This window comes from Microplitis demolitor, chromosome 3, assembly GCF_026212275.2.
Source record: "Microplitis demolitor isolate Queensland-Clemson2020A chromosome 3, iyMicDemo2.1a, whole genome shotgun sequence".
Taxonomy (NCBI): Eukaryota; Metazoa; Arthropoda; class Insecta; order Hymenoptera; family Braconidae; genus Microplitis; species Microplitis demolitor.
The window spans coordinates 21,784,324-21,803,202 of record NC_068547.1 but is presented as its reverse complement, the minus strand read 5'-3'; the positions used below and the strand labels follow the sequence as shown (position 1 = coordinate 21,803,202).

Below are 18,879 nucleotides of genomic sequence, written 5' to 3'. Positions count from 1 at the left end.
ATTGGAATTTTTTGAAATTTTTTTATTTCAACTAAAATTAAAAGAAAAATTCTGTCGCTGTCGGAGTGGAATCAAATATTAATATTCTTTATTAAAAATTTTTCTTGCAAAAATTTATTAATTTATTGAAAAAATATTAGGCAGTGCAAAAATGTCTACTCTTCAAAAAATTTATTTTTTTTTTTTCACTGTACATTTCTCGAAAATTTATCTAGACAATTTTCTTATTGCCATAATCTACTTGTCCGACAAATTTCATAATATTTTCAATAGTAATTATTTCAGCTTAGAAAAATTTTTAGGTAAGACTGGTCGGTAAAATTTTCATAACACTGCGCAATGTGTTTTGAAATTTCCAAGTAAAAACATAAGAAAAAAAATTTTTTGTGTAATTTAATTTTATCAGAGAAATCTGGAGTGTTTGCGAGTAAAATTTCTTCAAAAAAATAAAATAAAGTAAGTTTTTATTCGTTTATTTTTTTTTCAAAGCCCTAATTTCGAGCATGAATTTCCAGTCTAAGGTTATGTTTGTCGGCTTCTTTGCCAGATTTCCATCTGGCAGGATCTCGTCCTCTTACCGCGAGCAGATAATGTCTGACCTAAAGCCCGTTACTACTAGACGGCTGTTTCTACTCAGTCTTTTTCCGGTACGTTACCAGCAGCCGGCCAGTACGACACCTCACGAACTAATTTCGATAAAAAAAAAAAAAAAAAAAAAAATACGCGGGAGCGAAATGAACGGCATTCATCTGTACCAGTGATTGTAAAATTGAAAAAAAAAATCATACAGTGCGACCTTTTACACTATTTCGAAATGCATCCAAGGTCATTGATATCGCGATGTAGCCTTGACGCGATTGTCATTAATTTGCGTATATCTTTATCGATTTTCTTACACGATCTCCATTTTTTTTTCACAGTATCTACTTGGTAGTTTTTAAAAAAAATATGAAAATCACAACGTAATAAATACTAGCAGTAATATTAATAATAAAAAAAGAAACCAGAGTGACAACTTTCCAATAAATGTTTTTTTATTGCCACTTATTAAAATTTATACACATTATGTCATTGATATTAATTATCAAATATATACCGATAAACCTTAATCCTCGTGGCGTGTTAAATAAAATATATATCAGGTACAATACTTAATTTAATTACAAGCCTTTTTCTTACTCATAACTGTTTAATTTTTTAAAAAATTATTATTAAATACGCGTGTATATATTTCAGAAGACATATATATAATAATAAAAAAAATGTATATATTTATGTACTAAAGTAAACTTACAGTAGAGTAAAATAAAACAAAATAATTTCTTTTTCAATAAATAATTAATATACTAAAATAAAACAGATAAATTCTACACAGTATACAAATATAATATATATATAGAAATAATTATAATTATAATTGAAAGTAATAAATAATTTAGCGAAGGGTAAGGGCAGCCTTTTTCTCTTCTCGCATGTCCATTCATAACTTGCTTACACCCACGCTCTCATTCACTAGCAATAATTGGTCACGGGACCACTATATTTATTAACTTGTAAATTTATATTTTCTTTATTTCTGTTTACTGTTAAAACGTTTACTTGTTTACTTTGCCCTTGACACTCTGCGAGTGTTATTTTTATTTAAATATTTATTGAGCAGGATAAACTTCTTGTGCACGCGCATTTGTACGTATAGATTTCATATATATTATGTTAATTATTAATGTTAATATTTTACATTTCAAAGATATTCATTATTTTGCTCTCGTATCCTTCTTGCACTCGCTACTTAAAGAAATAAAAATTTACATTACGTAATAAAATATTTTCGACTTATTATTATTATTATTATTATTATCATTATTATTATTAATTATAATTTATAATAAATTGTAGAAGACGGTTTATCGATTTAGCAAGTGGAGCCATACTGTAAAATACTAAAAGAAATATTTTTTTTTTTATCAATTATCTTATCTCTCAAGAGAAATAAATGATTATTAATTTCAATTTACAAGATAATACATTTTTAAAATAAAACGTAAGAATAAATAGTCAATGCGTTTTTTTTCAAATAAATTTAAAAAGAGTTTCAAGGGCTGTACTGGACGCGATGAGGAGACAAATCCCTTAGAATTTTTCACAACTGTCGTTTTCGTCCCATATTACAGATTTTGAAATGACACAGGGCCATATCTGTAACAAATAATTAATAATTATTATCATTGTTTATATAAACATTCAATATTATTTTAATTTTATCTGCATCTGAATTTAAAGTAAATAAAAATGATGAGTTGTCATCACGAGAAAAAAAAACCTTAATGACAATTGATCCGGTTGGCGCCAATCTTAAATGAACTGCGCCATCGATTATCGAGAATGCTCCAGATAAAATTCGCACTTAATTATTAATAAGTATATACATGTATATATGAGCAAGTTAAGTGCTTTTATAAATATATCGGTGACGTCCAAGTGTCGGGTTCGTTTTAAAAGACCGCAAAGTCAAGTGGTCCAATTAGTAACCAGTCTCTTGTCTTGTCTTTTATTCCATCGCAAGTAATCTAATGCTCGCTGTCATTATCATTATTATGATTTTTATTATTATTATTGGATGATACCACCCGTGGTGAAGACAATCGTTATACAGCACTTTTTAGACCCTTATTAAAGTCTGATAAATATTAACCATCTAGCAAATTGGAGTATTGAATAATTAATGTCTGTAAGTCACGGTAGTTTTAATTATAAGTGTGCAAATTAAATAAATTATTGGACTTGTAGATGTCAGAAATTAAACATCATTAATTAGTCAGGGCATCAAAAATTAAATGTCTGATAATTTAGCTGTCAAATATTCAAATTTATTTAAAATTAATACTTACAGCTGGTCCGCTTACCCGAGTGCGTTGGTCCTGGATTCACTCGCGGCTCCGCGACGGGCAAAATTTCGGTGTCTTCGCTTGAAAATTCCGAGGGTCCGGGATGATGAGGTACTCGATGGTTGCGTGCCTTTGCTTCGAGCATCGCCTGGATTTCTAACTGAGCCTCGGACAGCTCGCGCTCGTCTTCGAATATCTCTTGCTTCAGCTCGGCTATTTGTTTCAGCCTCTGCACCAACACCTTTGACAATTCAAAAAATAATGAATATTTAGAGTCTTGACATCTATCAGAAATTTTTCTTACTCTGATACTTACAAAATTTTCAGTGTCATCGGGAAATGAGTCGGAAAAAACCATTCCCGACTCAGGTTCTGGTCCAGCTGCAACCATATCGGCTGTCAAGATGTTAAGTAATAAAATTCCCGAAAACCAGACGCACAATTTACTACTACTTTGCTTCATTATTCGGTCAATCATAAATTCTGCAACAGATTTAATAACGTAAAAACTTTTTGAAATAATAGCCATCTTGTTTAATTTTAAATGACAAATTGTCCGCCGACGAAATTTGTGGAATTTCGATAGAGCACTTGTTGCTCGTGCTGTAAATATATGATACTTTAAAATATTTTTTTTTATTTGCTTCTAAGAAAACCGCAAAATTTAAATCATTTAAAAAAAATCATCTTTGGTTAAGTAAATATTGGGAAAAACAAGAAAATTTCGAGCAAGATAAAAATATCTCACCTCGGAAAATGTCTCTCTTATTTCGATAGTTGAAAAAAAAAAAAAATGTTCACTGGATCTTAGTAAAATAAAAACAAATTTTCGATGACTGATTGCGTGGGACAAATGTATGCGTTTTAAAATGTATGTTGAGTATTTTCAGCAACTACTTGGAGGCTTTTGAGCAGTACGATGAGTGTGTCAGAAAGTAGTGAGGCGCTTGGGGCTTTCGCACCCTCTATTATACCTCTCGGATCCGACCACCACCACCGGGAGATTGTTACCCCTCTCTTGCCACCTGTAGAAGGACCAAATGCGGATGTAGGGAAAAGATACTAGATCAGCCCACGCGCATCCATACTCATTCATTTTATATCTATTCACATCAGCACACACTCTTACTCATACATCTGCAGAACCATAATGCCAGTATCAATAATTTTTCCATTTTGAATTTCACATATGTCGTTTCTACACTTAAACATTTCAATTAATCATCGTTTATATCTTTTTTCCCCTTCATCTGACCAGGGAAGGAAAAAAAAATTTATTTGATGTATCGTTCGAGTGTGACGGAAATAAGCGTAAGAATTTAAAACCCCGGTCGAGTGATACTCGATTTCTACTACTGCCACTTGATAACAAATCTGTTATTATTATTATTAATATTTTTTTTGTGCGTCGTAAATTGTATGGCATCAAAGGTGAATTTCGAGGTAGAAATATCTGAGGAAATCGTTCTCAACATAATTTTGTCTACTATTCCGAGAGGAAATTACTCAGCGAGTAGTAGAATCTAGACATGGTCAGACAAGACGTTTAAAATATGTCGTATCGAGCGCTATGGCTTACGTTTGTTTCTTATTTACTAAAAAATATAAATGATAATATTTATTTTTCATTAGATTGATTGGTATATTTCTTAAAAAAATTTTGTTGAAGCTCCGATTCATTCTTCATTGCCGGTAAAAAAATTAATTTATAATTATTTTATTGAGATGGAGGAGGATACGGAAACCGAAAAACCTTTTGCGGTTGAAAAAGCCAAAACGGGACGAGCCAAGTGCAAGAAATGCAAGTGCCCGATCGACAAAGACACTGTCAGAATTGCTAAGCTGATGTCAAACCCTTTTGGGGAGGGAAAAATGAAGGCTTGGCACCATGTTAATTGTCTTTTCGAGGTTTTCGCGAAGCAACGAGCTGCTACCAAGAGGATTGACGATCCCGAGGAGGACATCGATGGCTGGGATCGGCTTGAAGACGACGAACGGAAAATAATCATTGACCAATTGCAAGAATTTGATAATAATAGTAAGTATTTTTTTTTTTTGTTTTAATTAATTAATTAATTTAAATGTTTTTTTTTCTTTTCGAATTTTAGCGCCATTTAAGAAGAAACGGTCATCTAGTCCTGCCAAAGATGAACCGCCGCGAAAAGTTAAAAAACAATCGACGCCACCACAGCGGGATTCGAAAAAAACTACCGAAGATCATGAAAAAAATTCCGATGATTCTGACAGCAAGAAAAAAGTTAAAACAGAAAATCGTGATAATGCATTTCGCGAGTTTCGGCGGGTGTGCGCAAATATAGCGAATGCAAGTGCTTACACCGAAAAAACTGGTATCATTAAAAAAATGTTCACCGGCGGCACAAGTGGCGGTAAGTTCAAAATATAATAAAAGTTTCAAATAATTACCTCGACTTATTTATCAGGCTGAGTAAAAAGTTCTTGAACAAATCAAACAGAATTTAAAATGCGTTCTTAACAATAAATTATTACAGTAACTTGCACTTTGTTAAGTCTCTGTGAAAACAACAACAATCACCACTAAGTCATGTCCACGGCTGCAAAGTAGTGGAACTTTTCCAAACAAACAATGGCCGTTATTAAAAATAAATTCACAACGTGCACAGTATAGACAACGTCAACAAAAAAAAATAATAAGATGTATATAATTTTATTGAGACTCAAGTAAAATAAAAAAATTAGTACTGCGTGTGCGTGTGTATGCTAGTGGCAATAGAATTGTAGGGTCACTGTATTTACTGTTTTGCGAGTATTGGCCCACCAAGTCGGTCGCATTGACTTATAAGCATGTGATCCCCACTATGGCGGTTAATTTATCGGTCATAGAATGCGATGTGTCGACGAGCCCCTTGATAATATATGTACAAACAATATTATAGACAGCCAGCTTGGCACCGCACTGTCCCTCCTCTTTCACCTCAATCTTTTCACGCTCTGATCGTTCGGTATTTCCTTTAATTTTTCCACTAACAAAATATATATATATATATATATATATACATATCATACAGTATATCTATCTCATTTTTTCTTAACCACTTTGACAGAATAAAAATCTGTATCTAAGTACCAGAGATAAATCAATAACTTTTTAATCGTGTCGTTAATTTTATCAACTTCATGTGACGCAACATCTAAAAAAATTTGTGTAATTTATTTACGAGCTCGCGTAAAACATTTATTAGTTGTATCCGTATTTTTAAATTACATCATTCTTTAGCTGGTCAATTCTAATAGGCCTTGATAAAAAAAAAATTGTTTAATAAACATTTAAAGTGAAATAAAATCTAAAAAACTAAAATAAATATAAACACTTGATATCGTGAGATGTTACTCATTAGTTGGCAGAGTTATGAGTGTGTATCAATATATATGTGTATTTTCCTTGGGAATTAAATGTTTTATCATTGACTTGTGTGCAGAGCAAAGGCAGAACCTTGACCTCATGGGCATCGCATCCTAATCTAACGTGGATGATGCTGATGAAGTCACCTCCTCTTTTGCAGACTCAATATCATCTCTCTCAATTTTTTTTTTACAACCGACTTGTAAATACAATGAGTATATTTATTAAAATCCATTGAGAGATATGTCGATGATTTTTTTTATCGTCTGTGTTTGTTTTCACTACCAATAACAATATGTACAATTTAAGTACCACCCGATCTCATCAACAGCAGCAGCAATTACACTCGCAGTCTAAGTCAGTAATGAGCTCGCATATTTATCGATTTCGTAATCGATGCATCATTAGAATTCAATAGAACTCATTTTAGATTTAGTAAACATGCGATCATTTTGTGCGCTATCGACCTATTTCTTCCTCTCTCCCTCTCATTCCTTCACTAGATTCCTCTCTCTCTCTTCTTCTTTTTTTCATTCAGCTAAAATTTACCATTTCGCTTCTTCCTCTGCACACTTTTCATACAAATCACTTGACCTCCCTCACCTTAAACTTGAACAATTCATTATTCAATCATACAAACTATTTCTTTTCTGCAATCAACATTCATTTTTTTTTATCAAATTTTGGACTGAATTTTTTTAAAACAAATTTATTAATTTTTAAAAATTTTTTTAGGTTGAAAAAAAAAAAGAAAATATGTAAAGGTAGAATATCATAAATATATAAAATGTGGATCACAATGAAGCGAGGACAGATGCAAAGATGCCACGCAGTCTGACGGCTTATCGGTCACAATAAATATGCTTACAATATCTCACGTACTCAATTTATTTTCAGCATCTCAAAATAATTTCTAAATTTTTTTGACTGTTATGATTATAATTATCAATTATTTATTTATTAAATTTTTTTTTTCTTTACTATCTGAATGACGTAAAGATACCAAGTATGTACATGCCGAAAATCACGTTTGACCAGATACGCGCGATATAGGCGCTAATAAAGTGTAACATAAATTTAAATATTTATATAAGTTTTGACAGTATGACTAATGATTGCTGATGAGCGGTCAAAACTATTGCACAATTTCTTTAATTTATTTCTTTAAAAGTAACTCAATAGATTGCGTCAGAAAATACTGATCACGTCATAATATAGAGACCGTCTATAGTTTATTTACTAAATTCAAAAGGTCTTTGACCATCACTTAAATTTATAAATCTTTGCTTCTAATCGATTTTTAAATCACATATGTATTTTTTTCTCATATGAAAACAATAAATCCCTTGAAAATGGGACAAATTAACCGAAATATTTAACGGCAAATAATTCAAATATTTTTCACTCAAAAGAAAACGAAATTAATTTCTTTTGCTTGAATGATCTTCAAGCGTCTTTGTCTAAATTGCCAGCCAATTATTATGACAATTTGCTTTGGGACAGTGGAGTGTGGAACACTGCTCTACTTTGATCGAAAGAAGCTGGGGTACAAAAAAGAAGAAAAAAAAACGGTTTTAAAAAATTTAAATGTTTGTACTCCACAAAAAGTTAACGTGACGTTGGTTATAATGAGGCGACTTATTGATGTTTATTTGATAACTTTTGCTACAAAATATTATTCAATTTTTCGCCCATTCACGCATGCGTGATGATCTTACAAGACATACGATGAATTAGTGTTGACACGCTCCAATTAACTTAAATACGTATCCAATGAATTTCGTTATTTATTTTCGAAGACAATTCTTGTTTTTTCAATTGACGTCGTTTTATTTATCACACTTTTAATAATTGTGCGCAGTTATGCGATTGATTTGAAATTCAAACGAAAATCAACGACTCGACGAGCATTACACCAGTCATATAATTAGAAGTTTCGAGAAAAAATTTTTATTCATTACAGAAAAAATTTTTAAAAAAACGATGTTCAAAAAATCAAATTTTAAATTAACAAAAATTTTTTTTTGAAATATTAGCACTAATGTAAATGATACTTGGTCGATCATCTAAAACTTTATTTTGACAAAACAAAAAAATTACAATAAAAAGCTTGGAGCCAGAATTAAGATAATCCGAAAAACTTCGACCCCTATAATCAAATTGTGATATCAAGTCAGGATGGACGTGATTGATACGATGCTTCGTTTAGTACATCCGCTTGTCAGTAATTTGCTTCAGTCATTACTGTCCCGTAAATTTATTTTTGCCATTTATTTCAAAATAATAATAATTAAAAATATAAATGAGAGTAAAAAATTTTAGCGCATGGATTACGATAAAATTTGCTGGCACGAGGAGTATCATTAGCTCATTAAATAATTTAATTATTTAAAATTTATTAATAAAAAAAAATAATAAATTTAAATATTTATTTTATCGCTATCGAGTAATTCATTACTGATTATTTATTGCGACGATTATATTAAAAGCGATGATACAATCGCGTGGTAGAATGTGTCCGGTTTAAATAATAATAACAACTATAATTTTTTTTACTTTGCTATTAATTTCAAGATTGAGGAGCCCGATTGTAATTAAAAATAAAAATAAAATAATTACGTGGGTTAGTTTACGATGTTGGTGGAAAGGGACCTAAACTGTTGTGCTGAGAAACCTGATAGTGGGACAATAGCTGAGAGTTTGGAAATCTCCCCGCGAGTTATGTTTATCTGTAGCTTATCATCCAGTAATTTTCCGTTTGATATTTGCGGTGACCTTTCACATCAAGAGTGTGTGTGTACTTGGCGTATCATCTCATACTCAGTCGTCAGCAGAATTAATCCAAGAAAACGCGTGCCAGGATATTAGTTTTCATTCGCGATTATTCACTTGGAGTGGGGGACTGATTATTGTGTCGCGCAAATATTATTCCGATCCATTAAAAATTTATATATGTATTTTGTCGCCTATAAAAAAAAGCGATAAATTTGTGACAACGTTTGTATACTATAGCATCAATAAATATAATTATCCAAATAATAATAATAATAATAATAATAATAATAATAATAATAATGATGATGATAATAATAATTAAATATTACAAAGAAATATAATTATTTATTTTTCTGTAATTAGTGCAATTTGTTATTGTAATAAAAATAATTATTTAAATTGTTGTTGAAGATGATTTCAAAGGTGACGTCGTACTGTGGTGCAAAATGCTTCTGCCGATGGCTAATAAAAAAGTCTACAATCTTCAAAGCAAGCAGTTGATAAAACTCTTCGCGAGAATTTTTTGTCAAGACGAACAAGACATGCTGGAAGATTTGGAAAAGGGCGACGTTGCAGAAACGATACATGATTTTTTTGAAAAAAATGATGACCTTAAAGCTCACACTAAAAGTCGTCTCAGTTTACAAGAGGTAATTTATGAATTTTTAGCAGGTCTAAATTTTGAGACTTGTACTGAGAAAAAAAAATTATTTTTGTAAAAGTAAAATTTTAATTTATTTGTAGAATTTTGAAAAAATGAGAAAATTTTTAGCTAAATTTTTTTCGGCCGTGATAAAAATTTTTAATTCAATTTTTAAATTTATAATTATGTCTACTTTTCATTAAAAAAAAAAATAATGAATGAAAGTATTTTCCGTCTGATTTTGGAAGTCTCAAAAATTTTTTGTAATTCAGGGCAATGCGGCGTTTATACTTTTAACCAATCAGCGAATATTTCCTATCTCCGATAGTTTTTAAAATAAATAACTACCCCAGTTGCATTGTCAGTATCAGCCCACAATCGAAAACTTTTTCTCATAATTAATATTATTTATTCAGGCAAGAAATTTACTGAAAGTCGTTAATTAACTGTTGGTATGAACCAAAAGTAAATAAAAGTTTCAAATAAAGAATGAAAGCAATTGAAGCGAAAGTAAAAATACTTATATTTGATACTCCGGGTAATGAAGGTCGATTCAAATATTTACGGATAAATCTGAGTAACTATTTGCAGATACCTCTTTTAGTTCATACTTCCATCCATCTAACTCATGTGCAATCAATTCTTCAGATACAAATTCACATATATATAAATGTGCATGCATATAAATATACTTTTATAGATAAATATTCCATGCTATTCGACCAAACATTTCTCAAGTTCTGATTATTTTGTGTTAAGTGAACCCAGCGGGAATTAATCATTTCATCGTTTGCGTAGGTCGACGAGTTTCTGAGCAACCTCTCGCAACTCACCAAAGAAGATGAGCAAATATCCCACTTTAAATCCATCATACCAAAGTATTTTCTTCGTGATAAATTATCTCATGTATCTTAAAAATTTTTTACTTTATCATTTTTTTCAAATTATATTTTTAGATGCACTTCCAACGACTTGAAAATGATAATACGACTTATCAAACGCGATTTGCGAATCAATTGTGGACCGAAACATGTGTGAGTTATCTACCCCAGCAAATTAAATATTTAGTTAATTCATTTTTATTGTTTTTTCGTCCTACTTTTTTTCGGTAGTTTGGAAGCTATTGATCCGGAAGCTTACAAAGCTTATCAAGTTTCCAATGACTTGGAAGCTGTCGTAAAACGATTTATGGACAAAACATCAAAAAAAAATATTAAAGGGAGTCCAGTAAAAAGCAAAGTTTCATTGTCATTGATGACACCTGTTTTACCAATGCTGGTAAGTTTATTTCCATGGAAAAAATTCAAGAAAAATTTACTGAGAGGAAATTAAAATAGAGCTACTATACGAATATAATCATGACAGGAGAAGCTGAATTTTTTTTACATTCTTTCGTTCGATTTTCGTATTGTAATTTTTCGAGTTTAATTTTCCGTCTCGGGTAAAAACATTTGGCCAAAAATACGTCGAAAAAACTAAATTTAACCGAAATCACACTGAAACTATAGAATTTTAGTAGAAGAGATCAAAAGCTGGCTGAAAACACGCCAGAATTATATTGGCCGATAAATTGTCAGCCTTTTTTAGGCCTACTTGTCGGCTACTTTTTGACTACAAAAAAATTTCATTATTTTTTTGGCTTGAAAATTTTTACCCAAGGATAATAATTACTATTTGTAATTTCTACTTATAGAATGGTAATATTTACTCATAGTAGTTTACTTTCTACTTTTTCCGCGTGATTTTAAATTAAAATTTTTTTCTGTTATCTCAAGTTAATGAATTTTCGCAAGTAAAAAAAAATTTATATTACAGGCAGAAGCTTGTACGTCTGTAGAAATGGCGATGAAAAAATGCCCGAACGGGATGCTGTCTGAAATAAAGTACGACGGAGAAAGAGTTCAAGTCCACAAACAGGGAAGTGAATTCCGTTATTTCAGCAGATCACTAAAACCAGTTTTACCTCACAAGGTTAGATACGTATACTCTATTAATTATAATAATTAATCATCATACTTACAACCAATACTCAAAAAGTTTTTATGTTCTGCGTAATATATTGAAAAATAGGGAAGTTATTTTATTGCGTGATTCAATTAATTTTATATTTACCCCATATGTTAACTTACACTCGATAAAGATTAATAAATATAATATACCTCCGGGCATTACAAGATCCCTTCACGACCAGCGCACTAAATTACACTTACATAATCACACACGAGATAATGACATGAATAAATAATAATATTTACCCAAGTAATTTCAATTTATGAAATTAATACAAAAACAAATAAATGTTTTTATTTTAAAGAATAAATTTAAATTTAAATAATAATAAACCAAGTGTGTAACTCTGTTTTGATATGGAAAACTTTCAAGTCAACACAATTGTTTTGACTTTGAACTCATAAAACCAATAAACAATTTTAGTACACACATATATGTATCTCATATCTTGTGCATTACGATTCATAATTAATAATAAATATGTTCCTCAGGTCAATCACTTCAAAGAGTACATACCCAAGGCCTTTCCGGACGGCGATGACTTAATTTTGGACTGCGAAATACTGATGATCGACACGAAAACCGGCCAGCCATTGCCTTTCGGTACACTGGGAGTTCATAAGGTTATTTAAATTATTTATCAACTAGCTAACTGATTAATTAACAATAATAATTAACAATTAATAATTATTGTAAATTCGATAATAGAAAGCTGAATTTAAAGATGCAAATGTCTGCATATTTATCTTCGACTGCATTTATTACAACGGCGATGTGCTGATGAATAAGTAAGTGGGTTATAAAATATTATTTTTATGTAAACGTCTGCTAAATGTTTAATTAATGATAATTAATGGTGAATATTTTAATTATGCAAGGACAATGAAGGAGAGACGGAAAATTTTGACGATGAGAATGACAGCGATACCTAATCGAGTTATGCTGTCAGAAGTTCAACAAGTTCATGTTATTATTTATTATGTCTATATTCATAAACTTTATTTTTCGTTGGGTATAAACAAAAATAATTATCATTTTTTTATTTTCCAGGATCCTAAAGATTTGGCGGAAATGATCGCGAAGGTTCTGAAAATGGGATTAGAGGGGCTGGTTCTTAAGGATATTAATGTATTATTTTTATTATTATTATTATTTAAAATTGATAGTACTGAAAAATAATTTAATTTACCCTGACAGCCAAGTTGGCAGCAAAAATTGTCATTTCCATAAGTTGATGGCATTTTTCTGAGAAAGTTGGCGACAAAAGTTGACATTCTATTAGTTGACGGAAAGTTACCTTCAATTTCGTCAGAAAGTTGGCCTTAGGTTGCCGCAGTAGATTGTCGCCAACTTTCTGGGACAGTTGGTAGCAATTTGCAGTCAACAGTTATAAAAGCTGAAAGTTGTCATCAAGTTGGTCGGAACTAATTGACACAAATTTTCTGATCAGAAAGTTTGGCTATCAGGGTAATTAAAATTTTATTGGATTGTATTATTTAAGAGTTTGTACGAGCCCGGGAAACGGCATTGGCTGAAGATAAAAAAGGATTATCTGTTTGGTGGAGCGATGGCCGATAGCGCAGATCTCGTCGTTCTTGGTGCCTGGTACGGGACAGGGAATAAGGGTGGAATGATGTCCGTCTTTCTCATGGGTTGCTACGATGAGGATCGCGATATGTGGGTGACAGTAACCAAAGTCCACACGGGACATGATGATGATACTTTGGCCAAACTGCAGGACCAGTTGGATATGATTAAAATATCAAAGGATCAAAATTTGGTCCCTAGTTGGTTACTTGCCAACAAGCCGATGATTCCTGACTTTGTAGCTAAAGACCCTAAAGTAAATTTACGAAAGAGATCAAGACCTGATGGCACTTTTATTTCCTCATTTTTTTTAAGGCTGATTTAAATTTATTTTAGAAACAGCCGGTCTGGGAAATAACTGGCGCTGAGTTCACGAATCAAGGAGTTCATACTGCTGACGGCATCAGCATCAGATTTCCAAGAGTTACCAGAATTCGCGAAGACAAAGATTGGAAAACGGCGACGTCATTGAAAGAACTGAAGAGACTTTTTGAAAAAAGCGCGGACTCGATTGACTTTTCTTTGCTGCTGGGCAAACCTTCGACCAGCGGGAGCCGAGGTGGAGATGGTGATGGGGAGGAAGAAGAGGAAGAAGAAGGAACAAGTGATAATAAGAAAATTGATGAAGATAATGTTGCAATAAAAGAAGACGACTCGACAAATAACAATGATGATGATAACGATAATGATGATGAAGAAAAAAACTGCAGAGGTATAAAATTGAAAGCAAGTGGCAAAGACCAAAAACAAGCCAATAAAAGTAAGAGGCAACGAGCGGTTACTGCGGAGAAGAAAGAAAATAATTATAAAGGATCTGATAATGATGTAAGAGCATTTATAATTAAAATGTAAATAATTATAATAGTAATTTATTTATTAAATATATTTTTTTAATTATTATAATAATTTTTATTTACAGACGAGTGAATGCAGCTCAACTGGAAGCTCTTCAAAGACCCGGATGAAAGACTCTGGACGTAAAAAAAAATCGCCTGAGGAGACTACTGAACAATTGTCCGAACAGCGTCACTCTCTAGTAACTTTTTTTTCTGATCATAAAAACTTTAAAAAGACGCCAACACTTGATACATTTTTTTTATTAATAATATTTTAATACAACTACGACACTTTTTATAATTAACAATAAAATTATTTGAGGTCAACTTTAATTAGCTTTAATATATATATGTATATAACTTTTTTATTTTCCAGAAATCAAGTGGAATTCTAAAAGATACTTATGTTGTTCTAAGCAGCGACCTAAGCACCGAGCGACAGCAAATTTTGTCACGAAACTTGATCACGTATCCTTTGGTAATAAAAAAATTTTCCGATCACCGAAAAGGGAAAAGAAATAAAACTTTTCTTTCCGCAGGATATAATCGATATCATATTAATCATTTACTTTGCGTGCTCATAAAATATATTAAATTTTCCGTTTTTTTATATTTAATGGAAGTAATCATTAGAATTAACGTCAGCAATTAAATTCCCGATTATTTAAATTATATTTTCACAATATCGTTCACTAAATACCTGTATTATATAAGTAATTTTTTTTCCAGTAAAATAAAAAATATTAAAACAAACGGTAAAAATTAAACTAAATGAACTCAACAGACAGTTTTGATTCCACGCCCGAGGGGATTTATTAATTTTTTTACTTAAAAAAAAATATATTTTATTTTAAACGAATAAAAAAAATCTGAAAAATGGTTGACCCTGCGGGCCAGCCCGAAAACTTGCCACTGTTTGAGAGCTCCTTGAGCGATAACTTCCCTTTTTTTGAAAATTTTCAATTTTCACGACAGGAAGTTGAAAAGTTCAATCTACATTCGGAAATAGAAAATGAGAGAAGAGTCAAACAAATGCTAGAGTTTTTAAAATGCTGTTACTGTTAAATTTTTTTCTTTGACTGATTTTTTTTAAAACTCTCACGAAATAGTTTTTGCTATGTTACATCTCTCAGGAGTCTAACAAGCCCTCGATTATAAAAACGTAAGTGCGAAGCAAACGCTTAATGACCCTCGTCGTTTTTGAAAAAAGTAACACTAGAACTCTCCGCAATATATGTTTTAACGTTTTAATACCCTTTTGGTACAAAAAAAAAGTATTTTTCTTAGAGCTGAAGTTTTTTCTGACAGGCTAGGTGCAACAGTTAGAAAGGAAAGTGCTTTCGATGCTGAACGGGTAACTCACATTATTCACGGGAAAAACGAAATATCCGAAGAAGAATTACGTGTAAGTAATATATCATTTATAATTTATTTAAGACACATATTATAAATATATTTTCTAATAGTCTACATACATTTACACTGACAAAAAAAATAAATCATTTATTTTTCAGATGTAATTCAAATAAATTTATCCAAGGAATGAAAATTTATTTTATTCAATAAATATTTCATTGCCACCAACAATAATATATTTACTTTAATAGGGAAAAGATAATTTAGATCTACACGACTTTCTAATAGATCTATAGATCCATAGATCTGTAGATCCTCCTAAAATACGTTAAATTATAAAACTTAAAAAATTGAAAACTTTCAATTTCAAAGTTTGATAAAAAGTTAAAGATCTATGAAGATATATACTAATCGAAAATGATAGATCTAAAATGAGATCTTATTAGACCAAAATTATTTTTTCCGTAACCAAGTAATATTCCCTTGTAATCGTAATTAATTTTTCTGTCCAATTACGGTTTTTGCCACTTGGAAAATTTTAATTAAATAATTCGTGATGTACGCAATGACAATTAATTTTTTTACTTCGTTCAAAGACATTTTAATTACCGTATTAGAATGAATGTTTTTTTTTAATTTTTCATTAACTAACATAAATTATTAAATGTCCAGAAGTGTAGCAGTGGCCACAAATGGTACTTCTACCCTATTAATCAATATAAAACCATTGATAAAATTGATGTAATGGTACTGCCATTATGAAGAATATCCAAAACCCAAATTATATAATGACAGAACTCGGGCCGTTGTCACTAAAACAACCGCGAAATTGGTTTTATTAAATTATAACCCGACTATACAATTAATCGTCAATGTAAATTAGTGTGTGATTGAGGAATTTATTGGAAATTGTCGAGATGTTTGTAATTCAATAACATCTTTATGAAAGCTGACGGATGCAAGTGGGTGATCGATAACACGATCGTGAAAAGAGAAGACCGAGTACCGAGTACCGAGTGTGTGTTATATATATGTATATGTATATATAATGTGTAATGTTAGCCAGAGAGCTCTGCATCGACCTCATAATCGGGTTTAATCCATTTGGGCAAGTTTAATCGCGTTTGTCGTAAACGTGTTCACGATCAAATTTCATCCTTATTACATACGATCGTTAGTCTACAAATTTATCCTTCCTCGATGTATAATTTCAACGGCATTTAATCGATACTAGTTAAAAATAATTCATTTGATCGAAATTTTCAAATTAACGCCCACAACTTTAGATCCGATATTAATCTAACTCGTAATTGTGTTTCCGATTTATTTATACAGTTCCATTTTAATTTTAATTATCATTTTTTTCTTTATACTAGAGATTCAAAACAGCAGCTGCACGTCACGTCAACGAATCCTGGGTAGAGTCAACAGTCAGAACATCACAGAAACAAGGGGAAATAAAACACGCTGTTAATCTGCGCGGAAACTATTGTCAGTGTAAATGCCCGCATCGTAAATAAGATTTCATTTAAAAGTTTTTTATCAGATTTTTTTATTAATTAACTAATATGTGATAAGTAACTTTATACATTTATAGAACTAGCCATCAATTATGTAAGTTTAATCTACGCGTGACTTTACCAACTTTGTTTTATTGATTTTTTATATCTATATATATTTGGATGAATTATTTATTGTAATTGGAATTATTATGGCGAAATCATGTTCTACAATTAGTATCATATAGTAGATATATTTATATATATGTATCTATGAAAGAAAATTGCTGTTTAATCGAATAAAAATGTGTCAATGTACTCTGTGTTTTTTTTTTATCAAGATGACAATAAAAAAAAAGCTGCCGGTACCCGTAGACTCGCGATAATTCAATCATTTTTTTCCGATACAACAGATAATAGATCGCACGGTATATTTTTACCCATTTATTTATTAAAAATAGTTACGCAAAAAATTAGCGAGTGAATTATTTCGGATATGAATGGAAGCTGTGTTACTTAATCCTAATTTCCAGACTCGTCTCTCGATTTTATAACATTTATGTCTGTTTTATTTTAAAATTAACGTTACATAATTACAGGCTAAAAATATTTAGTTACACAATCGTCTATACTAATTTTACTTAAACCAACATATAAGTAATACATTAGTGAAAATAAAACGACAATTAAATAACTCTGGTTTCATATAATTTCCAATGTTATAAATTTAAACACTAATTTAGAAGCTGGCAAAGTTCAAACATGATTAAACATTTAATTAATTAATTAATTTTTACGTGCGGTTTATAAGCCAGGAGTTGATTGAGGAATAAATATATATTCATATAGGAAACATTTATATATATATATTTAATAATATGACTTGACTTTAAATTCCCAGCTATGAATTTTACTAAATTTCAAAATTCTCTAAATAGATCGAATAATTGGGGACTAGATCTAAAGAGGTAGAGTGAGTGGAGAAGACAAATATATTGATGATTATCAGCTCGTTAATTATTTAGCTGATAAATGTTTATTTCCCGAAGCATGAAACTGCGTTGAAGGCGCACTGCTTCCAGTAAGTCCGCTTACGTTGTAAATCACCGATGTCCATTTGGCTGCGAAGACGCTTGACGATCTGCTTTGTGAAGAGATAATTTATCAAAGCCGTATCCATGCTTCCGTCGTCATCAACCAGCTGTAAATGCCAGACGTTAATTAAAAAAAAATTTTACAAATATAAGTAGATAAGATACTTGTAATTATTAGGGAACGTCAACAAAATGAGGGTCAGTTGTCACTGTCAATAGTGTCTCTGAGCCTTTTGATCTTCTTTTGATTCGGATATGTCTTTTTAACGAAGGACATTATCAAAACAGTAAAATAAAATCTAGTGTCCATCATAGATCTTAGATATTCCTTGTGATGGAGTTTTATTTTTTTTTTTTTTCTGCCAATGGATATCTGCTGTCTCAAAAGGTTGTTATTTTAATACAAGATGTGACTGGTCAACCGATAAAAAGTCTTTATATTTTTATATGGAAAAATAATATTGATAAAATATGTTAAGAATTACAAGATCTTATAAATATAAAAGTAAAAACTTTTACTCTCTAAGAAATATATATTTTTTAATTAGAAAAATTTTATCAGATATACAGAAAAAATTATTTCATGGCGCGAAAAATTTTTCGCATTGTGAATTGAAAAAAAAATTTCTTGTATTCAGAAATTCTGTTTTTCTGTATAGCATGACTTCTTCTAATAAAGAAAAATTTTTTCCAACTAAAATGTGTAATGAACTTGAAAAAATATAAGAATGCATTATTTTTTCAGGTGAATATTTACTTTTCTGTTTGAAATCCAAGAAAATATATGTTTTTTTTATATTAGTGAGTAGGTT

General features: G+C 30.7%; 2 protein-coding genes across 7 annotated transcripts; one reads left to right on the top strand and one right to left on the bottom strand.

The window, feature by feature from the left end:
- The first annotated feature begins 314 nt into the window (after window positions 1–314).
- LOC103569781 (DNA ligase 3) lies at window positions 315–17,634 on the top strand. Of its 4 annotated transcripts, none has more exons than XR_008403442.1 (18): window positions 315–456; window positions 4,611–4,923; window positions 4,994–5,272; window positions 9,454–9,692; window positions 10,484–10,563; window positions 10,642–10,719; window positions 10,798–10,963; window positions 11,501–11,656; window positions 12,187–12,318; window positions 12,404–12,483; window positions 12,574–12,661; window positions 12,746–12,823; window positions 13,197–13,538; window positions 13,619–14,107; window positions 14,202–14,318; window positions 14,495–14,586; window positions 15,432–15,523; window positions 16,851–16,941. XR_008403442.1 is itself a non-coding variant. In XM_014441894.2 (18 exons), the coding sequence occupies exons 2-18, from the start codon at window positions 4,611–4,613 to the stop codon at window positions 16,992–16,994; spliced, it is 2,970 nt and encodes a 989-aa protein (XP_014297380.1). In that variant the 5' UTR covers window positions 315–456; the 3' UTR covers window positions 16,995–17,633. The 4 variants fall into 4 exon arrangements, 3 of the variants coding, with proteins under 3 accessions (XP_014297380.1, XP_014297381.1, XP_014297382.1); XM_014441894.2 differs by having other exon boundaries at window positions 15,427–15,523; window positions 16,851–17,633; XM_014441895.2 differs by lacking the exons at window positions 15,432–15,523; window positions 16,851–16,941 and adding an exon at window positions 15,228–15,390.
- LOC103569782 (uncharacterized) lies at window positions 1,237–5,661 on the bottom strand. 3 transcript variants are annotated; one of them, XM_008547269.3, is made up of 4 exons: window positions 5,310–5,661; window positions 3,202–3,368; window positions 2,889–3,126; window positions 1,237–2,196 (listed from the first exon to the last, which is right to left on the bottom strand). In XM_008547269.3, exons 2-4 carry the CDS (start codon window positions 3,361–3,363, stop codon window positions 2,141–2,143), a joined length of 456 nt encoding a protein of 151 aa, XP_008545491.1. In that variant the 5' UTR covers window positions 3,364–3,368; window positions 5,310–5,661; the 3' UTR covers window positions 1,237–2,140. The 3 variants fall into 3 exon arrangements, with proteins under 3 accessions (XP_008545491.1, XP_008545493.1, XP_008545492.1); XM_008547271.3 differs by having other exon boundaries at window positions 2,904–3,126; XM_008547270.3 differs by lacking the exon at window positions 5,310–5,661 and adding an exon at window positions 3,634–3,852.
- Window positions 17,635–18,879: the final 1,245 nt, after the last annotated feature.

What these genes read in the sequence shown, in the direction of transcription:
- LOC103569782 (XM_008547269.3), bottom strand. Translation starts at nt 3,363, where the DNA reads ATGATTGACCGAATAATGAAGCAAAGTAGTAGTAAATTGTGCGTCTGG. An exon ending in CCGATGACACTGAAAATTTT is followed by an intron (nt 3,127 to 3,201) that starts GTAAGTATCAGA and finishes GAATTGTCAAAG; the next exon opens with GTGTTGGTGCAGAGGCTGAA. An exon ending in CTCGGGTAAGCGGACCAGCT is followed by an intron (nt 2,197 to 2,888) that starts GTAAGTATTAAT and finishes TATTTGTTACAG; the next exon opens with ATATGGCCCTGTGTCATTTC.
- LOC103569781 (XM_014441894.2), top strand. Translation starts at nt 4,611, where the DNA reads ATGGAGGAGGATACGGAAACCGAAAAACCTTTTGCGGTTGAAAAAGCC. An exon ending in GGCGATGTGCTGATGAATAA is followed by an intron (nt 12,484 to 12,573) that starts GTAAGTGGGTTA and finishes TAATTATGCAAG; the next exon opens with GACAATGAAGGAGAGACGGA. An exon ending in TTGTCACGAAACTTGATCAC is followed by an intron (nt 14,587 to 15,426) that starts GTATCCTTTGGT and finishes TTTTTCTGACAG; the next exon opens with GCTAGGTGCAACAGTTAGAA.